Source organism: Chiloscyllium punctatum, chromosome 20 (assembly GCF_047496795.1).
Source record: "Chiloscyllium punctatum isolate Juve2018m chromosome 20, sChiPun1.3, whole genome shotgun sequence".
NCBI lineage: Eukaryota > Metazoa > Chordata > Chondrichthyes > Orectolobiformes > Hemiscylliidae > Chiloscyllium > Chiloscyllium punctatum.
This window is the reverse complement of record NC_092758.1, coordinates 30,794,367-30,817,848: the sequence shown is the minus strand read 5'-3', so window position 1 is coordinate 30,817,848 and position 23,482 is coordinate 30,794,367. Positions and strand designations below refer to the sequence as shown.

General features: G+C 41.7%; 1 protein-coding gene across 2 annotated transcripts in view; it reads right to left on the bottom strand.

Annotated features, from left to right (window-relative positions):
- Positions 1–23,482, bottom strand: part of LOC140492001 (organic cation/carnitine transporter 2-like) — a 65,118-nt gene that overhangs the window by 16,252 nt on the left and 25,384 nt on the right. For both annotated transcript variants that reach the window (XM_072590578.1, XM_072590579.1), the window contains 4 exons: positions 15,198–15,324; positions 12,678–12,775; positions 8,539–8,753; positions 4,504–4,686 (listed from right to left, as the gene is read on the bottom strand). In XM_072590578.1, coding sequence (XP_072446679.1) covers positions 4,504–4,686; positions 8,539–8,753; positions 12,678–12,775; positions 15,198–15,324 — 623 coding nt within the window. The remainder of the gene's footprint in view (positions 1–4,503; positions 4,687–8,538; positions 8,754–12,677; positions 12,776–15,197; positions 15,325–23,482) is intronic.

Sequence of the window (23,482 nt, the reverse complement as noted above, 5' to 3'; positions counted from 1 at the left end):
AGGTTGGACCGAAGGGTCTGTTTTCATGCTGTACATCTCTATGACTCTGACTCTATCTTTGCCCTTGATCACAGTAAACTACAAGAAGTGGTTCTAATTCTGTTAAGTCCAGGTTGCCCCTTGATGAAAAACTCTGTACATGCATAGTGAAAGCAGCTAGCAAATTTGAGCGATTCGCAAAACATGCATGGAATAACATCAAACTAGCTGTTTGGGCTAAGATCCTGTTTATGATCCTGTGTTTTCAGAACTTTGTAAGTTTATGAAAAATGAGCAACTATCAAGAAAGGAAGCTGAACAACTTCCGTCATTGCTGTTTGTGTGTGTCCGGGCATCTTGTGGATAAAATCGTGACTGCAGCCGTTTTCTCAGAGGCAAATCTCCTAAACCTGTTGGCAGTCTTCAAGAGACCTTATTGACTTAGGCATGTCTGAAGACTTAAAGCACAGTCACATATGTAATGATTTTCTGCTTGATGAGAGCTGGAGACAAACAAACAGTAGGAAATCTATAGCCCCCGCTTCAAAGATACTTGTGAGCTTGAGCTGAAGGCTGTAAGGCTAGCTTTTTCACCTGAGACACGTGCTAACAACAGAGGAAGATGTTGACATCATCAATGAGGATATGTGCCACCAAGGCTAAGCAGCTTGGCAACTGGCACCGTTGGATGTAAGTTTGCTCACTGAGCTGAAAGGTTCATTTCCAGACATTTTGTAACATACTAGCTAACATCTTCAATGGACCTCATGCGAAGCAATGCTGAAAATTCCTGCTTTCAATTTATATGTTTGGGTTTCTTTGGGTTGGTGATGTCATTTCCTGGCACCATCATTGGAAAACAACTTACACTGGACATTTCAATCATTAGCAAAAGTGCACAATACACAAAACTATCCAATTCCGCATGGATTTGATTTTACACATATCCATCATCTTACAAAGATGTAAGCATGCAAACATTTCTAAACCAAACTGATCTTTTTAAAAAATATTTCTTAAAACCTGTCTTCAGAGTATTAAAGAAAGTGGCCCTGGAAAAATTGGATCTTGCAAAATTCTACAGACACTGAAGGAGATGCTACAGATTGCAGGATGGTAAATGTAACCATAATATTGAAAAAGGGGGAGAGAAAAATAAAAAGAATCACAGACTTCTTCACCTAACATCAATCAAGGTGAAAATGTGAGTCTATTATAAAAGATGGCAGAATATTTGGAAAAAAGTAATGGGATTGGAAAAGTCAGCATGAGTTTATGAGAGGCAAATCACAGTTAACAAATTTACTGAAGTTTTTTTGAGGCTGTAACTAGTAAAATAGATAAGGGGGATCCAATGGATGTAATGCATTTGGATTTTCAGAAGGCTTTTGGTCAGGTCCCTCATAAAAGGTTAGTGGGCAAAGTTAAAGCAGATGGAATAGAAGCAAGGTATTGGGATGGATCAAGAACTGATTGACAAACAGGAAACAGAGAGTGAGGATCAATCAAGGAAAGATTGACTCAAAGGAGAATACTCCAAGACTTAAATGCTCACTGCCTCTTGAAAAAGAATCCAAGGAATTAAATTTCTCATTCCTTTCTATCAGCTTTGCTCTAGGTGTTGGAGGTGAATTAATTTCTCTTTCTAAAGGTACTTGTTTCACTTCAACACTTGCAGCAATATGCGAGTGCTGAGGTGCAGCTAGGAACATTTCAAGGATTCCATGAGAAAGGACAATTTTGTTCCACAGGCAATCTCTGTCATTAACCATGGACTAAAGATTCTTATTCCCTCTCTGTGGTGTGTCTGTTTGAAGGATTAAGTCATCAGTCATTATTTGTTTAGCTTGGCATTCACTGCGATCTTGAAGTTATTTGCATTTTTGAAATGAAGAGACTTGTTTCTCCATCAAACTATCTCTCTATTGAATCAGCTTGGACAAGATGTTTCCAAATCTTCAGCAATCTTTCATTTTCAGCCTCCAGGGCTTGATTATGCTATTTTCAGCCAAGAGCTTGACTTACATACAATAGTCTCACTGAGGGAGCTAGACTGTCAATTCATAAGGTCTGAGCTTTTCAATTTGTTCCTCTGTTCAACTTTAATCTTGGTGAAGGCATGCTGTGTCTCTATAAGCTCAATAATCATGTCTTGTAAGCTTTATTTAAAAAAAAAACTCTTGTGTTTTTTTGGCTTGATGGTGGGTTTCACTTATAGCTATGGTCTCTGCAGATCAACAACTTTTGAATATTGCATATTAATCTGATCCAATTTGCACTTTAAGATCTCTTTCTTCCTGACTAACTTCTTATTCCTTAAAATTGTTGTACTTCTTCTTGATGGTCCTTGCCTTAAGATAATAGCTTTTCTCCAAGCATTTCCTACTCCTATTGATTTTCTCTCTACACGTTTACAATATTTGTTGCTTAAGTTAGTTTCTGTCTTTGTAGGTGTGACCCATCCATCCTAAATGAAGGTCCAATGGTCTTGAATTTATCTTGAAGCTCCAGACATCTTCCTTTCATGATTGAACTTTTTAACTCCATAATTTTTGTTATCTCAGATTCTGGGCCAAATATTTAGACTGTAGGTATTTCTCAAACTGCACTTGGTTTAATTTCTGATTCAAATGGTGCAAGATCAGTTTCTTGCTTCTTAGCTGTGATCTGAATATATATTTAAACTCACAACCACGTACATTTCAAAGGACAAGGGCAGCAGATGGAAACACCACCACCTGCAAGATCCCCTCCAAGGCATTCACCATCCTGACATGGAAATTCATCGCTGTTTCTTCAGTATCACTGGGTCATTCCCTCCCTAAGGGCACTGTGGGTCTACCTATGGCACGCTACTGCAACAGTTTAAAAAGGCAGCCTTTGAAGGGCAAATAGGGATGGGCATCAAACGCTGGCCCAGCCAGCAATACCCACACAAAAAAATAATAAATTGAGATGAACTGAATGGACTTGAGACAGTTGTACTGAGATGGGATATGCACAAAGTGTGCCATGATGCCAAAGGGATGGCATGGGTGGAGTAGCTGGAAAACATCAGAACCTGCAGCAATCATGTCTGAGAGCCCTGGAGTGACTCTATGTGCTTCAGGCAAGTAATGGTCTATCATTGGGTCTTCTACCGCTTTTAGGGAAGAGAAGCCTTCCCCAAGAGTTCCTGGCCAATTGGAGAGCTGGCAGTTCTTTAGGCCCAGGACCAGTAACAGTGGAGGAGGAGTTGGTCAGGTTCACTGAGGCTAGTGAGGCAGACCCTGGAAAGGGGTGGAATTGTTCCTGAGGGACATGGAGAGCAGTTGCCATTTTCTCTGACAGTCACAAAGAGGCTCATCCTCCCATCCCCTTTGCTCCAACCCAGAACACCGAAACAGGCTACTAGATCTTACCTGACATTAACCTAATGTGGCAGAGGTATCTAATCCACTCTACACCATCCCCTGCAACCCCTCCCCCAACAATGCCATGTTTATTCAATATACTCAGTGGGAGACAGATCCATTAAGAGGCCCTTACTCTGCCACTTAAGGCCTCACAGGTCAATGCATAAGCAGGAAAACTCTACTCAACCTTACACACCCCGAATGAATTGCAGAGTATGGAGAAGATAAGGGCACTCCTTCCTACTTTAGTCTCAATTCTGCAGTGATCCCCACCTCCAGCCTGCATCAGAGGGAAATTGTTCAATTATTGAATTCCACCCAATGAATCACCGAGCATATGTAGTTGCAGCCAGGTTGGAGGTAAATGATTACATACTGCCTACAGAGCAATATCATTGACAAATTCTTCTGCTGAGAATTCAGATGAGGAGAGGGCTGATGGGCATGCACAGAGAGGTTTTGAGGGCTTTGGCAGACTTAGCACAAGAACTGTTTTCACTGCAAAGGAACACAAAGAAGTCGAGCTGTACCTGGGCACAGACATCAGTGCATTGCTTGGAGCACATTCTTTCCAGTTTGGAAGTGATGGCTAACACAGGACAGCACCTTGGATGGAGCTATGATGCAGCATTCAATAGTCAATGTCTCAGCTTCCAATACAGCCTGAGCATTTGCCACTCAGCATCTCAGTGCTATAGGGGAAGCTCAGACTCTGGTTATGAGATCTGTGCTTATTATCATGCAAACCCCTTGTGCCATTGGAGGCTCAGACTGCTACCAAGGAGGATGAGGATTTCAATGTACAAAGGGGCTTGCTCACTGTTATAGCAGTTTCAGTTCCAACATATTATTTGGATAGCTTAGGTTTTGCCACAATGTTCATAGTTCTGTGATGTATAATCCCCTATTCTCTCTCAGAATTCTACCAGTGGACTTCATCACATCAATGCCAGTTCATCAAAGTCCTTGCTATTGCTGTCAGCCAGCTAACCCAAACTGTTGCCATATCTGACATGGTTACACTGAATGAAACTATGTTAGTGATATGAATGGTGTGGATTTGGGAATCACCATTGCTTAGGCCATCTATGTATTCTCATTTCATACAGAATGTAGACTGACAACTTACCAAGATAAAAAATGTAAGGTGAACAGATGGAACCCACTCTAGAGAACATGGAGCTCACTCCAACACTAAGGTTTCTTATCGTGGTTGGATACAACTCCACAGTGTAAACATAAAGAATGGCGAAGGCAATCGTGGTGCAAAATTTGCCAATCATCACAAGTGCTGTGGAAAATGCTGAGAGATCTGCAAAAAAAAATACACAAACATAATTTAATAGAAGGTGCACAGGTTTACAAGATCACTATCCATATGATCTTGAAGGGTTTAGAGAGGCAATATCATAATGTGAAACAAAATTAGAAATTGCTGGAGACACTCAGCAGGTCTGGCAGCTTCTGTGGAGACAGACAGAGAGAGAGAGAGAGAGAGAGGGGGAGACAGAAAAATAGAGTTAATATTTTAAGTTCAGTGACCCAGAGGCCTTGGTATTTGAAAAAATAATCACCAGTTGGAAGGGAAAGAGATGGGCATTGGGCACCTGGTTGCCAATGTGAATAGAGAGTTTGTGAGCATTCGAGAGCTAAAGAACGTTACAGATTTAGCAAAAGCTGAGGCTTCACATGTTTTAATTTTAAGGATGAGACTTTTAGTCTGAACAAAAGGGCTGAGGTAGGAACCAAGACAGATGATGCTAAGGAGGTGGAATGAACCATATCTTTAAGATGAGTATGAACACTCTTGTTCTCCTTGTGACTCTGACTGATGGAATTTGGAAATGGATTTAGGACCCAACTGCACATTCAAGGACTTTGGAGTGCAGAGGGAGGTTAGAGGTGGACAGTAGGTTGCAAGGATAAGGTGTCCACATTTTGCTTTTGAGAAAGATGGTGATGACAGCAAATTTAAAAGAGAGAGAACAATTTACAATTCATGTAACAGAATCGGGGTAATGCTGTGTGACCAGAATATTGAGTAGAATTAGATCAAGGTAACTGGAGCTGGAATTCATGGATAAGATGAGGTCAGAGGGGGCATGAGGGGAGATGCAGAGACACTAAAGAAAGGTACAATTTCAGGGAGAGCAGGTCAGACCATCAAATAAAGATTGGCCAGGCAGGTCACTCGAAAGGAGGCTCCCGAGAGAGATAGCTGATCAGATTGTCAAGAAGCTGGTGAGTTCCTTACACACTGCTGGAAGTGGAAATAAATCAAAACTGTCGATTCTTCTTTGAAGATTTCAGTGTCCATTATCATGTGGGATTCCTCAAGTTCTGAAGGGATATAATGCCCCACCACCAACATCTGTGGAGCAGAGGTCAGGAGGCAGGGTATTAACAATGTTACTCACTGCACCCATTCCCTGCACTTGAAGGGAGGGGAGGGGCTCATTAGCTATAATAGTAACACTCCAAAACACAGAGTGCAAATTCACGCCCAAAGCACCCAGGAGCATTCAATCAAATGAGCATCTTGTGTGGAATAGGCAGAGTTTCTGAGGAGATGCTCCTCCAATCACAGACTGGTTCTCTCTGTGCTTGCTGCTGCTAGGTTCATTAGCAAATCCATCAGCAGCCAACATGGAATAGAAGCAGCTTGTGATTGGAGGAGCAGAGAGAGAGAGGAGAGGGAGGAATTGTGAGGGAGACTACAGGGGTTAGTAGCAGGGAGACTACAGGAGAAAGAGAGAGAACGAAAGGCTGCAAGAGTTGAGTGTAAGAGACAGAGACAGGGACAGGTATCAGGAAGTGGTGGAAAAGACAAACATGGGGCAGGCTCCAGGGACTGGGGTGTGGGGAGACGCAGGAGTTGGGGGAAGATAGAAAGACAGAGGGTTACCCTGGAGTTGGAGGAGGAAGTCAAAACGATTGTGGAGGCTGCAGGTAGGGGAGAGAGATGGGCTTCAAGGAAGTGAGAGAGGGAAACTGCAACATAGGGACAAGGGCCATGAATGAATGTAAACAGTGTCAATCACTGGGCCCATTCTCTGAGGTTGAGGGGAGGGGAAGGGGCCTATTGTCACATATATCTCAGAAGAGGTAGTAAAAAGTGTTCTGTCACTACTAACCGGTGGTATTTGGAGGTACAAAAGGATAAAAAAAAACTTAAATACAGTTCATCTTCACTGGCTGGAGTCCTAAACACTGTTCCAGGACCTATGCAAGGTCTCTGCAAGGTTCATTGTCTGGGCTTACCACAGCCAGGAATTCCCCACTCCACCATCACTGCAGCAAATGTCTCACTGCCAATTCCAGGAGTCCATGCATCAGGCCTACGAAGCCAGGAGTTCCCACTCCAGTCACCCCTGACACCACTCTGGCCTCCCTGCAACATCAGGGAAGATGAAGAAAAGAAGAAAAAAGGAATAAAAAAGGAGAGAGAACAAAAGGATTTGGCCGACCTGGAGTGGGAATGCCTGCCAGAGTCGACATCTTGAATAGTTGAATGAGGCTGCAAAAGAGAAAGAAGAGGAAGCTGCAAGGTGGAGAAGGGAGGTTAGAAGGCATGGGAAAGCTGCAATGGTTGGAGGAGAGGCATGCAGGTTGCAGAAGAAAGTGAACTGCTTCAAACTATTTTAAACAATATAATTTTCAACAAACTAAGCCAGGAAAACTGTATATCACTAGGTAATACATACTTTTTAAACTAATGTGAAATATCGAGTTTAAGGCTACATGTGCTCAGAAGCTACTACGCAGCTGAGAAATGTAATGGATTCTATTATAATGAGTACTGCAACAATCATTAAATTTAAGTCTGAGATGGAGATCAGAAATGCAGTAAAACAGATAGTCTCTTCCTGGTTAAAATGTTCCAGCTTTGTGCATAGGTGATCAAAATGGATTACTTGTTACCTCTCCTGTTTGTTGAAGATCTATTTGGGGTGTTGGCTTTATTTGTGTAGAAGTGTGTCAGATATCTTGAATAGAAACTTTTGTTGCTAACTTCTGCCTGTTGTCTCATGCCAAATTAAAATCTATAGGGGCCAAGAAATTATTGCTTTCCTTGTAAGTTACAGGTTTAATGTTAATGGAGTAGAAATATTTACTGAGGAAGATGGTTCATTGCCACAGTTAAAGGATACAAAGGCAGTAAGAAAAATGAGAAGGAGTACAAAGACTCATCACGTTCACATTGAATGTTGATAATGAACAATGGTAAAATCAGTTTCTCTATCATGGCAGAATGAAAATCTGATTGGTAGGAACTAAGAATGCATCAGAAACAGGCATTGGTATAGGAGGCCATGGCAAATTAAAATCTTTAGGGGAGGGAAGAGAAGTTAAGAACAAGACAGAAGTTTAATGGTGGGTAATTTAAGGAAAGAATTTATGGAGATCTAAAAGGAAATAGGAACAGTGTTAATTGAGAAAGATCCAATTACTGTGACAGTTATTATGGAAATTAATTTGGGTGGTCAGCATCTGAGCAATTAAAGCTGAATTATGATATGTGAGGGTTCTCAGTAGTTGAATTCCAACAAATGTCTACCACATCTTGTGGAAATACCTGTATTTGCACATTGTCACTCTAAAAATTAATGAAGATCACAACACATTGACAACAGATGATGCATCTGATATGAATCAACAGCATGTGGTTGGAGGAATGACATGTTACAGGGTTATAGGGATGCAGCAGCAAGTGAATACTAGACTGATTTGTTACTGATCATAATGTATGTCATACTCTAACGTCTGTTGTGTCCAGATTGGAAAAACATAAATGTTCCATATTATGACAATACACTTTGGTTAAAAAAAATGATTTTTTAATCATTTGTTTGGAACAGAAATGAAAAATTGGTGTGTCAATTCATCTCTTCTGCCAGTTATGATGTTAAGTAATGCATGAAGTACATAAAACTGGCTTGATTAGTCAACCATCAACTTTCTTCCCTCACTGTTCTTCTCCCAGCATCTCATTCTTCAAGTGCAGCTGAAATTAATTTGTGGAACAACACACTAATGTCTGAGGGATTACACTGCCTATATATAAATATATCTATATATATTTCAGTTTATCATAAAATGTTGCTTTGAAATATTTGTCAAGACATTTTTTTGTTCCTTATAACTGTGTTGTAAAACAAATTACTTGAAGACATGAGGCGAATGAAGAAAAGGACAACTCCACCAAGAAAAAGTGATCCTGAAAGGCTGAACCTTCGGGAAGATCTCTGGAGAAAAAGCCAAGCAGTTACATAGGCTGGAACTTCGACTACAGCAGAGATGAAACAGTTCAAATAGTCATCACCATGGAGATTTGGTGTGCTCAAAGACAGAGCAAAGTATCCAGCTGAAGTAAACATCCTGCAAAATAAAATGGAGAATCTTCTTGTAAAATGACTTTTTAAACTGGCCTCCCTGAACTCTCCTCTTCCATTATAGTTTTACTCGGATTTTCTTACTCTCTCATTTGTTCTTCCTGTTCAACCTATTTTTCCTTCAAGGGTCAGGCATTATATTTGCTCTCTAGAGTCTATGGAAATGTCAAGAACGAGAAGCTGATCAGAAACATTCTCTGAAGGCAACTTGTATTCTAAATTTACCTCCTTTGTCCTGGAGAAACTGCAGCATGCGTATTGGAGATTGTTTAGAAAATCAAACATTGTACACAAAGCTGTATGTATGGTCCCAATCTGACTTTTTTCCTTCCATTTTTCTAAGAAATAGCATATTGACTACCAATGATCCACCCAGCTCCTGAGAAGCTGAGCAAGTGAGTTCTTCTCTTTCCTACCCTCAGTGCTACTGATTAGAGGTTCAAGGGTCACAGCTCAGAAGGCAGCTATTTGGACTATCATATCCCTGAAGAAGCAATTCACCGAATGTCACTCATCCTCCTTGTCCACATAACCATGCACATTTTTCCTTTCCAGGTAATGATCCAATTCCCTCTTGAATGCTTCAGTTGCACTTTTATCCACCCTCTAGCACATTCCCAGGTTGCACAGTTGAGATCCCAATTATTCACTGTGTGCAAAAGATATTGTCCATCCAGCCATTGCTTCTTTTGTCAGTTGTATCACTTCTCACATATATTCATTAAAAGTTTTTCATTGTATAGGAATATGAACCAATTAATTGCTTGAAAGTCCTGAAATTGAACACTGCTAAAAAGAAACTCAAAGTCATTTTTTTTTTCTATGGCATAGGACAGATGAATTAACACTGAAGTAGCTTTGTCGTTATGAAGGCCAGGGAAAATAATTAGGGGCATGAGTGTGAGAGTCAGGAGGATGGATGCTGGGGCACAGGATGGTACAGGAGGTATGAAGGGATATGCAGAGTAGTTGATAGAAATAGATCAGCATAGAGGTATTAGAGGCTGTGGAGGGGTAGGTATAGTTTCATATGTTGACACAGGGGTTCTGAGGCACAATGGTAATTTGATAGAAGGGCATAGACTGGTGCAGGGATTATGAAAAGTGGGGGGTGGGGTGGGGGAGGGTCATTTTGGGGATGCAGGCAGCATAGTGAATATGTGGGACCATGGCAGATGGATGGATGGACATATTATGGCAACAAGAGTATGAGGAGCCATGAGGAATGGGTTGATGGGCATACAGTGGTTATTAAGAGCTTGGGGAATAGTTGCCATGGATGAAGTATAGATAATGAGGCAGTAGGAGTAGGCAGTTGTTTTCTGGTTTATTCTTCATTTTTACATTTTGCATATAGTGCCAGACTCCTCAGGTAAGCTATCTGCCCTGACCAGCTCAGGAACTAGGTAGTCTCTTTGGCTGTTCCTGGTCACCAAAGCAGCCTGCTCTATTATGGCGAAAATAAGAAGTTTGGGAAGCTATGTTTAACAATCAATGCCGCAAAAATAGTAATTCTCCAGACCCTACACCCTGCCACTGTCTGAAAAGTGGAACTAAAAGAGCCTAAAAGTACTTATGAAAGATGTAAAGGCTTTTGTAGGGACACAGAAGAATTTATTAAAGTGATTCTAGAAATAAGGGATTATTGTCACATTGATAGACAAGATGGCAGAGTTTTAGAATAGAATAGAATAGAAAAGTAATCTGTTGTTATGTGCATTTTTACAAAAAAAAGTGAGAAGTTTTATATGTTGCCATATTACAGTGCCTAAATTAATGACGGAAGTCATGAATAATAAGAAAACAACTTAAAAGTTCATCACAGTTCAATGAATGATTAGATTAGATTCCCTACAGTGTGGAAACAGGCCCTTCGGCCTAACCAGTCCACACCGACCCTCCGAAGAGTAACCCACCCAGACCAATTTCCCTCTAACTAATGCACCTAACACTATGGACAATTCGCCTGACCCACACATCTTTGGACTGTGGGAGGAAACCGGAGCACCCAGAGAAAACCCACGCAGACACAGGGAGAATGTGCAAACTCCACATAGACAGTTGCCCAAGGCTGGAATTGAACCTGGGACCTTGGTGCTGTGAGGCAGCAGTGCTAACCACTGAGCCACCTTGCTGCCCTGGGCTCCTGGGTTTGGGGTACGCTGGGAAAACAGACCGAGCTGAGAAGGTTAAAAGGACATATGTAAGGGCTTCTTAAATCATCATGAGTTTAGATATTGTAAGTAAAGGGGAACTACTTTCAATAGCTGGAGGAACAATAATCAGAGTGCAATAACTGAAAGCCAAAGAGCCAGAGGTGGCATGCGACATAAAGTTTCAGTGCAACAAACGATGGTGTTTTAGGATGCAATGCCTGATAATCTTCAAAAAGGAATTGGATAACTACCTGAAGTAGAAAAATTAAAAAAGGTATTGGGAAAATGCAGAGGAATGGGAACTGGATTGTTCTTCAAAAGGACTTTGAACAAAGAACTATTCAGTATAGGAACAGGCCCTTCAGCCCTCCAAACCTGCACTAATACGTTTTGCACTCCATACTAAAATTGTCTTCACTTGCAGGATCCATATCCCTCTAGTCCTTTCTTGTTAATGTACTCGTCCAGGTGAATCCTGCTATTGTGTCTGCTTCCACCACCTCTGCTGGAAACGCCTTCCTGGAACACACCACCGTTTGTGTGAAAAACTTGCTTCACACATCTTTTTTAAACTTCCCCCATACATCTTGAACCTGTGAACCCTAGTAATTGACCTTCAATGCTAGGAGAAAGCCTCATACTTTCCACTCTATCTGTGCCATTCACAATCTGATAAATTTCTATCAGGTTGCTCCTCAACTCCTGTGTTCCAGTGAAAACAAACCCAGTCGAACCAATCTATCTGGCCAAAGAGGAAACAAAGATGTCTGTCAATGCTCCAGTGATTTGGTCTCTTGCCTCCCTCGATATTCTGTGATCCATCCTGTCAGGACCCAGGGATTCATCAGCCTTAATACTTTTTAAGATGCACAATACCTCTTCCTTTTTAATAGCAACTTAGCTTAGAAACTCGACACTCCCTTCACTGAGATCATCTTCCACCAATCCCTTCTCTTTGTTGAATACTGAGACAAAGTATTCATTTAGGAACTCACCTACATCTTCTGGCTCCACACATAGATTCCCTCACTTATCCTTGAGTGGGCCAACTCTTTCCATGGCTACCCTCTTGCTCTTTTTATATATGTATAAAGAGCTTTGGGATTCTCCTTAATTCTGTTTACTAATGACATTTCATGACCCCTTTTAGCCTTTCTAATTCCTTCTTTAATTTCTTTCCTACTTTCCTTATAACTTAAAGGGCTTCATCAGTTCTCATCCTCCTAGACCTTACATTTACTTCTTTTTTCTTTTTGACCAAGGTCATAACATCTCTAGTCATCCAAGGTTCACGTAACTTGCCATACCTAAGTTGCATTCTTGCAGGAATGTGCCACTCCTGGACCCTTATCAACCTATCCAATATACCTATCCATCTGAAAGTATAGAGTTTGAGTTAAATGTTGGATCACAATTACTCGTCTTTTAGATTTGTGTTGAAATCTATACACAGCTATCCAATGGCTTTGTGCATAAATATAACATCTAGTCCAATATTAAAATGTATTAATGATAAAGGACTCATGACTTTATGTCAAGCAATACAATGCATAAAAGTTCAGGGATTCTTTGTTTCCATGACAGTTTAACAGCAGAAATAGGGCCCATTGTATCAGGCAAATCTCATCCAGCTCATTATTTCTTCGGTTCTTTTGCCTGTTATGGTATTATGAATGCTGGAGTAATTTTAACTCATTGGATCAAATGGCCTACTTCAAATGCTATTTTAGTCTATGATTCAGTTAAATACTTACCATACTACAATGTTTATGACACCAATGGCTTGCATGTTCCGGTTTCTAAACATGTCAATAACCGAATAATGTTTTTTTTCATGTCTCATAACTTCAAGCTGGAAATAAGGAGGATTCAGTATTAGTCCCTATTAGAAACTACCAATATGACTTTCTGATATTATCAGGTTATTCAAGATGTGATGATCCAGAAAAATCATTTGAAAACAGCGCAGATGAAGTTATTACATTTCCCTCCCATGTGACTTATTACATTGAATCTGCAGTACCTGCAACGAATAGAAAGGAGGAGCTCTGGATAAACATAATAAAGCACCCTTTTATTGATGCAGAGAATGTCATGGTTCATCATATTGTCTCAATCTTCAAAGATGACCACTGCTGCAGTCACTGCAGTATGTTTTTGGATTTTGTGAATTAGGACAATGCATACTATAATAATCTGAATATAACATTGCTGTTTTCCTTGGAGCATCAGAGGCGAGGGGTGACCTGTAAAATCATGAGGGGCATGGACAGGGTAAATAGACAGGATCTTTTCCCTGGATGGGGAAGTCCAGAACTAGAGGCCATAGTTTAGGATGAGAGGGGAAAGATTTAAAAGGGAATTAAGGGGCAACTTTTTCATGCAGAAGGTGGTGCATGTATGGAATGAGTTGCCAGGGGAAGTGGCGGAGGCTGGTACAATTACAACATTTAAGAGGCATCTGGATGGATATATGAATAGGAAGGGTTTAGAGGGTTATGGGTCAAGTGCTAGCAAATGGGACTAGATTAATTTAGGATATCTGGTTGGTATGGACAAATTGGACTGAAGGGTCTGTTTCCATGCTGTACAACATTATGACTCCAAGACTCTATTTCAAAGACAAATCACAATAATGTTATACATTATGGTTTACCCTTAAAACTTGTTCAGAGTTGAGCAGTTGGAGAGTGGGCTGACTTAATACTATGCATATTTTACCCACAAAATGTTCTCTTTTTACTAATACGTTTTCATTAAAGATGGCAGGACAGATTGACTGAGCTGTCAACAAAGCATGAAAGCTTCACTGATCAGGACATAGAGAGTAAGAGTAAGAAGTTCAGCTGGATAAGACACTAGTTTGGCCTCAGCTGGTGTATTGCAACTCGTCTGAGCATTGGATTTTAGGAAGGAAGTCAAGACATTGCAAAAAGTGCAGAAGAGGTTTCAGAGAAGAAGAATTTTTGTTGTTAAGAAATATCGAGAAGCTGGAACTGCTCTCCATGGAGAAGAGAAGGCTGAGAGGAGACCTAAAGAAGGAAAGCTTGCAAAGACTTTAATTGACAACCCATTAGTAAATGGGTTCATCGAGCATGCTGAAGGAATGGATCTCATTTAAATAGGTGGCAGGGTGACCCAGTCCGTCAGGGACCTGGGTTTGATTCTAGCCTTGGGCGACTGTCTGTGTGAAGTTTACATGTTCTTGTCATGTCTGCATGGATTTCCTCCCACAATCTAAAGATGTGTGGTTTAGATGAATTGGCCATGCTAAATTGCCCATGGTGTTCAGTGATGTGTAGGTTAGGTCCTTTACTTAGGGGTGATAATAGGGTAGGGGAATGGGTCTGGGTGGGTTACTCTTCAGGGGGTCAGTGTGGACTTGTTGGGTGGAAGGGCCTGTTTCCACACTATAGGGATTCTATTTCACTTTAAAGGTAAAGTTGAGTGTATGGTGGATTCATTATCTGTGTATCTAACATTTTTCTAGCACCTGCAGATTCATTTGGTGAGGCAAGAGTAAACATACTTTACCTTGATGATTTTCATGGTGTACATTTGACTAATATAATGACTACTCTGAAAAAAGAAAATTACAAATATTAAAGTGGGAGGAAAACATAATGTAAACAGTGAATCTAATCATTGTGTGAGAGTCTGGGGACACTTCAATGTAGACATGTCTCTATGAACTAATGGAACAGTGGCCTCGTGCCTAAATACTACTAAATTAAGTAAAGACTCCAAAGTGACTCAGTAAAGTTATCCAGTTGGGTGTTAAGATAGAAGATCCAGTCTCAGAACTCTGCTGAATTAGTTACAGTTGGGACAAGATAATCAGCAGCCATGAGATAAAGGTTGTGAAATGGCTCAATGAGTGAATGTGGAATGTACTGTGGTAATGAGCCAAGCAAATCATGCATGATGGCTTGCTTGTGCAGTTGGTAGGAACAAAATTGTTCCGATACCCCAAGGAACTGAAAACAAATCAGCAAATCTTCTTACTTGCTGAGCCCTAAATAATCTATTAGGCAAAGGAAGAATCAGTCTCTGAGGCCTGTAAGACAATTCGTGATATCACTATCTGGACTCTCATACAAAAAAAAGTCACTTGCATGAGGAAGTTACTAACACTCCTCTTTCCCTCCCACAGGAAGAGATGACTCAGAAGATGCCATGGACAATGGAACGTAACATGGTAGTGAGTCTTCAGAACAGAAAGGCAATTAGAATAACTGGGTATAAAACAGCAAGAAATAAATGTATGGCACTACCTTAAGATCATTAATGAGCATCACTGGTGGATTGACACCATTTTTCTTTGCAGCATACTGGAGTATTGCTTCAGCCTCTTGTATCCTCCCCTTTGAAATCAGCCAGCGTGGAGATTTAGGAATAAACCTGGGATCAAAGTATTTTATTTAAATACCTCAATATGACATATGGTGCAAAGAGATCTAAAAGATTTCAGCTTTGTCTGCATCTACAGTTTTTAATGAACATTGTGTGGAAATAAATATCGCGGATCAGAATTGTTTATTTCTGACACAGTAAGCTGGGTTTTCACTCCCTTCACGTCAACCTTTGGTTCGCTATCAGTATTCGGCATTTAATTCAGCCAACGGATGACATTCATCATATTGATAAAACATCTATCTAATCGATTTTAAAATAATTTCCTGAGGAAAATGGACATCACATCTATCGAGAGGAGAATCACAAGATTGTTTGTTTTCAAAAGCAACAGAACTGAAACACCATAAGGATTGAGACCCATCTCAGAATATTTGATGAAGTATACATGATCAGAAACTTTAATTGAAATGATCCAAGGCATTTTCAGACAGAATGCAACTTTGGCACTCTCTGCTGGAATGTAACTGGACTGCATACCTCCTTTCTGAATGAATGGTAAAGATAGGAGTCACATTAATATGTCATGATTTAATGCAGCAATATGGATGCCACCCACCTGTTTGAGAAGTGGTGGGAACCCTGTGTTGTATCTCTTCAGGAAGCCTGGCACATTGTTGTTCCCAACAGGTACTTAGCTCCCATCTGATTTAGCCCTGAACAGGCCAGAATTCCCAATTCAACAACTGCCATCCAATCAGAGCCTGGCAGCTCTCCAGTATGGGGCAACTTCAACAGAGTGGTTGCAATTGCTAGTGCCACGCTGGGGACTACAGCAAGATCAGCAGGTAGAGCTGAATATGGGCAGGATACGCATTGTGAGGGTAAGTGGGAGGAAAGGGAAGGGATTATGAAGTAAAGGTAAGGAGGGACTTTATCCAGGGCTCCCCTTCCCTCAATGGAGCAAAGGGACCCCTTAAATCAGGGACTGGCTCCCTTGTTGCCCACTGGTCTTTTTCTTCGTTTCGCCTCCCCCCTTACCCCAGTTCCAACCCACCAGCTCAGACCATCCTCATGACCTGTTGCACCTGTCAATCTTCCTTCCCACCTATCCACTCCACCCTCCTCTCCGACCTATAACCTTCACCCTCACCTCCATCCACCTGTTGCATTCTCAGCTACCTTCTCCCCAGCGCCACCCACCTCCCATTTATCTCTCCACCCCACGAGGCTCATCGCCTCATTCCTGATAATGATCTTTTGCCTGAAACGTTGATTTTCCTGCTCCTTGGATGCCGTGCTTTTCCAGCACTACTCTAATCTTCAGCATCTGCAGTACCCACTTTTGCCCACTGTTAAAAATAACAGAGTTAGCTGGGCAGCACATGAATCTGTCATCTGCCGTTGTTTAAATACTAATGGTGATGTGATGCAGCACAGAATTAGCCTTAAGTAATCAGTTAAGCAACTCAATTGGCTTCTAGAATGGAGAATGTTGTCCACAAGTCTTCTGCTCTGGACAAGAATGGAGGTAAGTAGGAGGGTGACAAGATTTCTATCCCATGCACTTCTCACCCAAATACATGGCAACCCCTTCCAAGAAGGCATGAGAGAAAGAAAGGCAAGTGCTCATTTACCTTCTTAACCTCTGGCCCTACACAGTTATGCATTTTCCATAAGTCTAAAATATCTCTCTTTTTCTCTCTACTGAAATGCATCATCTTGCACTTCTCCATATTAATTCCATTTTCCGTTTTTTTGTCCATTCTGCGTGTCTATATCCTGCTACACCTCTAAGTTTGATATCATCAACAAATTTTGAAATTTCACTCTCCAATATGAAAGTCATTTAGGTTGTCCTAGAATTGATCTTTGCTAAATACCACAGTCTGTCAACGTCTAGTTTAAACAAAAAATCACTTAACAATATGCAACTCCTTCTGAAGCCAATTTTTCAATGACGTTGACTCTGAACCTCCCATTCCATTAGCCAAATTTTGTTCTCCAAACTTCAATCAAACATCATCTCAGAATTCACTTAAGCAACACTCTATTCCCTTCATTAATCTTTGCTGTTTGTTCATCAGGAAATTCACTTCGGTTAGAAAAGCATGACAAGTCTTTTATAAATCTGCACTCATTGCCCTTGATGTACTCAAACCTCTTCAAGAGCTGGCTGATTTTTGTTCCATGATATTGTTTCAAAAGGTTACCCATCACTGATGTTAAACTGACTAACCCATAGCTATTAAGAAAGTCCCTAAAGCAATTATTACATAATGATTTTAAATCTGAAAGCTTCTCAGACTTTGGCACTGTCTAGAATCTCAAGAAGATTGGGAAGCTATGTTGGGCCCTTCCAGTAGATCCACACAGTTGCTTTATCAGGCCACCTACCCATTGTAAAATCTACTTAATTTTCAAATGTCATTTTCAACCTGGTAAAATTAGGCAACTATTATGAAGGACTGGATGTAGGTTTGCTCCCTGAGCTGGAATGTTCGTTTTCCCACGTTTCATCACCATGCTCGGTAACATCATCAGCGAGCCTCTGGTGAAGCACTGGTGTTCTATCCCATTTTCTATTTATGTGTCTTGGTCTCTTAGGGTGGGTGATATCATTTCTGGTTCTTTTTCTCAGAGGGTGTTAGATGGGGTCCAAATAAATATGTTTATTGATGGAGTTCCGGTTAGAATGCCATGCTTCTAGGAATTCCTGTGCATATCTGTGTTTAGCCTGTCCTAGGGTGGATGTGTTGTCCCAGTCAAAGTGATGTCCTTCTTTGTCTGTATGTAAGGATACTAGTGATAGTGGGTCATATCTTTTTGTGGCTTGTTGATGCTCATGTATCCTGGTGGCTAGTTTTCTGCCTGTTTGTCCAATGTAGTGTTTGTTCTTGCATGGTATTTTGTAAATTACATTTGTTTTGCTGGTTGTTTGTACAGGGTCTTTTAGGTTTGTTAGCTGCTGTTTAAGTGTGTTGGTAGGTTTGTGGGCTACCATGATGCCAAAGGGTCTGAGTAGTCTGGAAGTCATTTCAGAGATGTCTTTGATGTAAGGTAATGTGGCTAGAGTTTCTGGGCGGGTTGCATCTGCCTGTTTGGTTTGTTATTGAGAAATTGGCAGAAAACTAGCCACCAGGATACATGAACATCAACGAGCCAAGAAAAGTCATGACCTGCTATAATTAGTATCCTTCCATACAGACAAAGAAGGACACCACTTCGACTCGGCCAACATGTCCATCCTAGGACAGCTAAACCGAGACACACACGGGAATTCCTAGAAGCATGGCATTCTGACTGGAACTCCGTCAATGCATACATTGATTTGAACTCCATCTACCATCCTCTGAGAAAAAGAACTGGGCATGTAATCACCAACCCTAAGAAACCAAGACACATAAATAGAAAGTGGGACAAAACACCAGCTTTTCACCGGAGACTCACTGATGATGTTACCTAGTGTGGTGATGAAACATCTGAACCTTCCAGCTCAGGGAGCAAACTTACACCCAGAACCTCAACCTGAGCTACAAATCTTCTCAAAAATTGCTATAAACGACTGGGTATGGGTTCCATTCCATTATCTCAACAGTGGGAGTTGAGAGAGTGCGGGCCAGGAGCCAGCAGTGAAAGTAGGTTTGAATATTAAATACTTACCTCATCACTCAGCAGAGTGAAGGCTGTACAGGAGTGGAAGCAGACACAGGGACTGCTGGGTAAGAGAACTAATATATTCAGGCAGTGGTATGTTGCTTCGTGGGTGCCAGGGTCAGGGATGTCTTGGATTGAGTCTATAGGAGCTCGGTAAAAACAATGACTGCAGATGCTGAAAACCAAATACTGGATTAGTGGTGCTGGAAGAGCACAGCAGTTCAGGCAGCATCCAACGAGCAGCGAAATCGACGTTTCGGGCAAAAGCCCTCTATAGGAGCTCGAGTAGCCAGACGTCGTGGTATACATCGGTACCAAGGACAGAGCTAGGAAAAGGGATGAGGACCCAAAAAGTGAATAGAGGGAGTTAGGTTGGAAGCTTAAAGGCAGGATGAGCAGTGTAGTAATCCCAGGATTGCTCCCAGTGCCATGGGGTAGTGAGGCTAGGAACAGAGAGCGAGTGCAGTTGAACACGTGGCTGCAGAGCTGATGTAAGACAGAGGGCCTCAGATATCTGGATCATTGGGATACTTTCTGGGCAAAGTGGGACCTGTACAAGGAGGGGGAGCGTGGTTGCACCTGAACTGGAGGGGTCCCAAGATCTTGGCCAGCAGATTTGCTAGACCTCTTCGGGAGGGGTTAAACTAGCTGGCAGGAGGATGGGAACAGGCTGTGAGGAAGGATAAACAGTTTATATAGCCAAGTTCAAGTCAGTGTGATGGCTAATCAGGGATAATATATTGGCTGCAGAAATGGAGGCTGTTGAGAAGGGTTTTGTCTACTGAGTCATTATGGGTGGAAGTCAAATACAGGAAAGGAACAGTCAAAATTTTGGGAATTTTCTACAAACCCACCAATAGCAACAGACACATGGAGGAACAGACTAGGAGGCACATTTTGGAAAGATGCAGAAGTAACAGGATTGTTATTATGTTATGCTCCATTTTTACAGAGCGGCACGGAGAGAAGCGAGAGCTGCCGGGAAGGGTAAGTTTTCCCACTTAAAAAGGGACTTACCTCAGGAGATGGGCCTCCATTTTTACAGAGCAGCGAGGAGGGAGGGCGAGAGAAGTGAGGGCTGCTGGGAAGGGAGAGCACGAGAACCGTTTTTAAAGGAGCAGCAGAGTAAGAGGTCACAGGGAAGAGCAGAGGCTGCTGGGTATATATTTAGGCAGCAGCTGAATCCTAAGACACTACACGTGTAGTGTCTCCCACCCGCCCTCATCCTGTAACCAGAAAATAGGACTCTCGTGTGTTGTTAGGTAAGGTGTTTCAATTGATATTTCTTGAGTATTGTGTGATTAATTAAGTTTAGTGTTAGTTGGTCAATTGAATAAGACTATAGAGAAGTACTAGAAATTATTCAATTCATAAATTTGTATAAATTAATTAAATAAGTAGAGATAGCTGGACAGGTGATGTGCTGTAGCTGTATAAGTGGGAGCTGGCTGGTCCAATTGTGAACTGCAGTGACCACGTCTGCAGCAAGTGTTGTTTGTTGGAAGAACTCTGGATCAGAATTGATCTGGAATCTGAGCTTTATATAGGAGCACATTCAGGAGGGGAAGAGTTACCTGGACGCTTTGTTTCAGGAGACAGTCACACCCGGTAGATTAAATAATTCAAATTCAGTCAGTGATCAGGGACAACAGGGTGTGACTGTAAATGAGACGGATGGGGGATTCTGAATTCAGGAGTGGAGGAGCCTCGGCCCTTGACCTTGTCCAAAAGATATGAGATTTTTGCTCCCTGTATGGATGAGGAAAAGGACTGTGGACAGGATGAGCCAGCTGACCACGGCACCATGGTGCAGAAGGCCATTCAAGAGGGGGAAGCAAAAAGGCAAGTAGTTGTTATAGGGGATTCTATAATTAGGGGGACAGATGGTATCCTTTGCAAGCTGATTGAGGAGTCCTGGATGATGTGTTACCTGCCAGGTGCCAGGGTGCAGGACATCTCCAACCAGCTTGAAAGGATATTGGAGTGGGAGGGAGAAGATCCAGTTGCTGTGATCCACGTTGGCACTAACATGACAGACAAGGCTAGGAAGGAGGACCTGTTTGGGGAGTATGAAGCACGAGGAAGGAAATTGAAGAACAGGTCCTCGAGGGTCATAATCTCTGGATTACCACCCGAGCCACATGCTAATTGGCATAAGGATACGAAAATTAGGGAAGTAAACACCTGGCTAAGAGATTGGTGTGGGAAATTTCATGGAACATTGGCATCAGTTTTGGAACCAGGGGGATCTGTACCGATGGGACTGTCTCCACCTGAACTGATCTGGAACCAGCGTTCCAGCGACAAGGATAAATAGGGTGATCACTAGGACTTCAAACTTGTGAGTCGGGGGAAGGGAAAGGGAAAGCAACAGTGAGTATGGAGTCAAGTAGAAAGATAAGCAGCAGGTTAGCATATGTGCAGGGTTTAAATTCAAGGCAGACTAGGAATGAAGCAAAAAGGAAGGATAACTTAGGACATATTACTAGAGATGTAAATCATGTGGTTAAGAAAATTAGCATTAAGGCACTTTACCTGAATGCTTGTAGTATTCATAACAAAGTAGATGAATTAACAGCACAAATCATCGTGAATGATTATGATGTGGTAGGTATCACAGAGACATGGTTGCAGGGGGTTCAGAACTGGCAGTTAAACATCTGAGCATTTACAACTTATCGAAAAGACAGGGAGGTGGTCAGAGGGGGGTGTGGTTGCCTTGTTGGTTCAGAATGAAATTAAATCTGTGGCACTGAATGACATAGGGTCAGATGATGTGGAGTCTGTGTGGGTGGAGTTGAGGAATCACAAAAGCAAAATAGCCATCACGGGAATTATGTATGGACCTCCCAACAGTGGTCAGGACCAAGGGCACAAGATGTAGTGGGAAATAGATAGGGCGTGTCAGAAAGGCAAGGTCATGGTGATCATGGGGGACTTCAATATGCAGGTGGACTAAGTGGATAATGTTGCTGGAGGATCCAAAGAAAGGGAATTCAAGGAATGCTTACAGGATGGCTTTTTGGAACAGCTTGTGATGGAGCCCAAGGGAGCAAGCTATTCTGGACTTCTTGCTATATAATGAGCCAGACTTTATAAAAGATCTTAAAGTCAGGGAACACTTAGGAGGCAGCAATCATAATATAGTAGAGTTCAGTCTGCAGTTTGAAATAGAGAAGACAAAATTGGATGTAATGGTGTTACAGTTAAATCAAGGTAATTAAAGGGTATGAGAAAGGAACTGATGAAAATTGATTGGAAGCAGAGCCTAGTGGGGAAGACAGTACAGCAACAATGGCAGTAGCTTCTGGGTGTAATTGAGGTCACAGTACAGAGGTTCATCCCAAAGAAAAGAAATATTCTCTGGTTGGGGTGGGGGGGAGGGGAAATTAGACAGCCATGGCTGACAAAGGAAGTCAGGAAATGCATCAAAGAAAAAGAGGCAGCCTATAAAGTAACCAAGAGCACTGGGAAATCAGAAGATTGGGAAGGCTACAAAGACAACATAGGATAACAAAGAGAGAAATAAGGAAGAAGAGGATCAAATATGAAGGTAGGCTAGCCAGTAATATTAGAAATGATAGTAAAAGTTTCTTTCAATACATAAGAAACAAACGAGAGACAAAAGTAGACAGTGGGCGCTCCAAATTCATGCAGGAAGGCTAGTGCTGGGAGATAAGGAAATAGCTGAAGAGCTTAATAAGTACTTTGCATCAGTCTTCACAATGAAAGACATGAGTAATACCCCAACAATTAAGGAAATTCAGGGGTAGAGTTGAGTATGGTAGCCATTACAAAAGAGAAAGTGCTAGAAAAGCTAAAAGGTCTAAAAAATTATCAAATCTCCTGGCCCCAATGGGCTACATCCTAGAGTTCTGAGGGAGGTGGCTGAGGAAATAGCGGAGGTGTTGGTTGTAATCTTTCAAAAGTCACTGGCGTCAGGGTAAGTCCCAGATGATTGGAAAATCACTGTTGTAACCCCCCTGTTCAAGAAAGGATCAAGACAAAAGATGGAAAATTATAGGCCAATTAGCCTAACCTTGGTTGTTGGTAAAATTCTAGAATTTATCATTAGGGATGGGATTTCTAAATCCTTGGAAGTGCAGGGTCGGATTAGAACAAGTCAGCATGGATTTAGTAAGGGGAGGCAATGCCTGACAAATCTGTTAGAATTCTTTGAAGAAGTAAAAAGTAGGTTAGACCAGGGAAACCCAATGGACGTTATCTATCGAGACTTTCAAAAGGCCTTTGATAAGGTGTCTCATGGGAGGCTGCTGAGTAAGGTGTGGGCCCATAGTGTTCGAGGTGAGCTACTGGCATAGATTGAGGATTGGCTGTCTGACAGAAGGCAGAGAGTTGGGATAAAAGGTTCTTTTTTAGAATGGCAGTCAGTGACAAGAGGTTTCCCACAGGGTTCACTGTTGGGGCGGCAGCGGTTCACTTTACATATTAACAATCTGGATGAAGGGACTGGGGGCATTCTGGCGAAGATCACCAATGATACAAAGTTAGGTGGACAGGCAGGTAGTTCTGAGGAGGTGGGGAGACT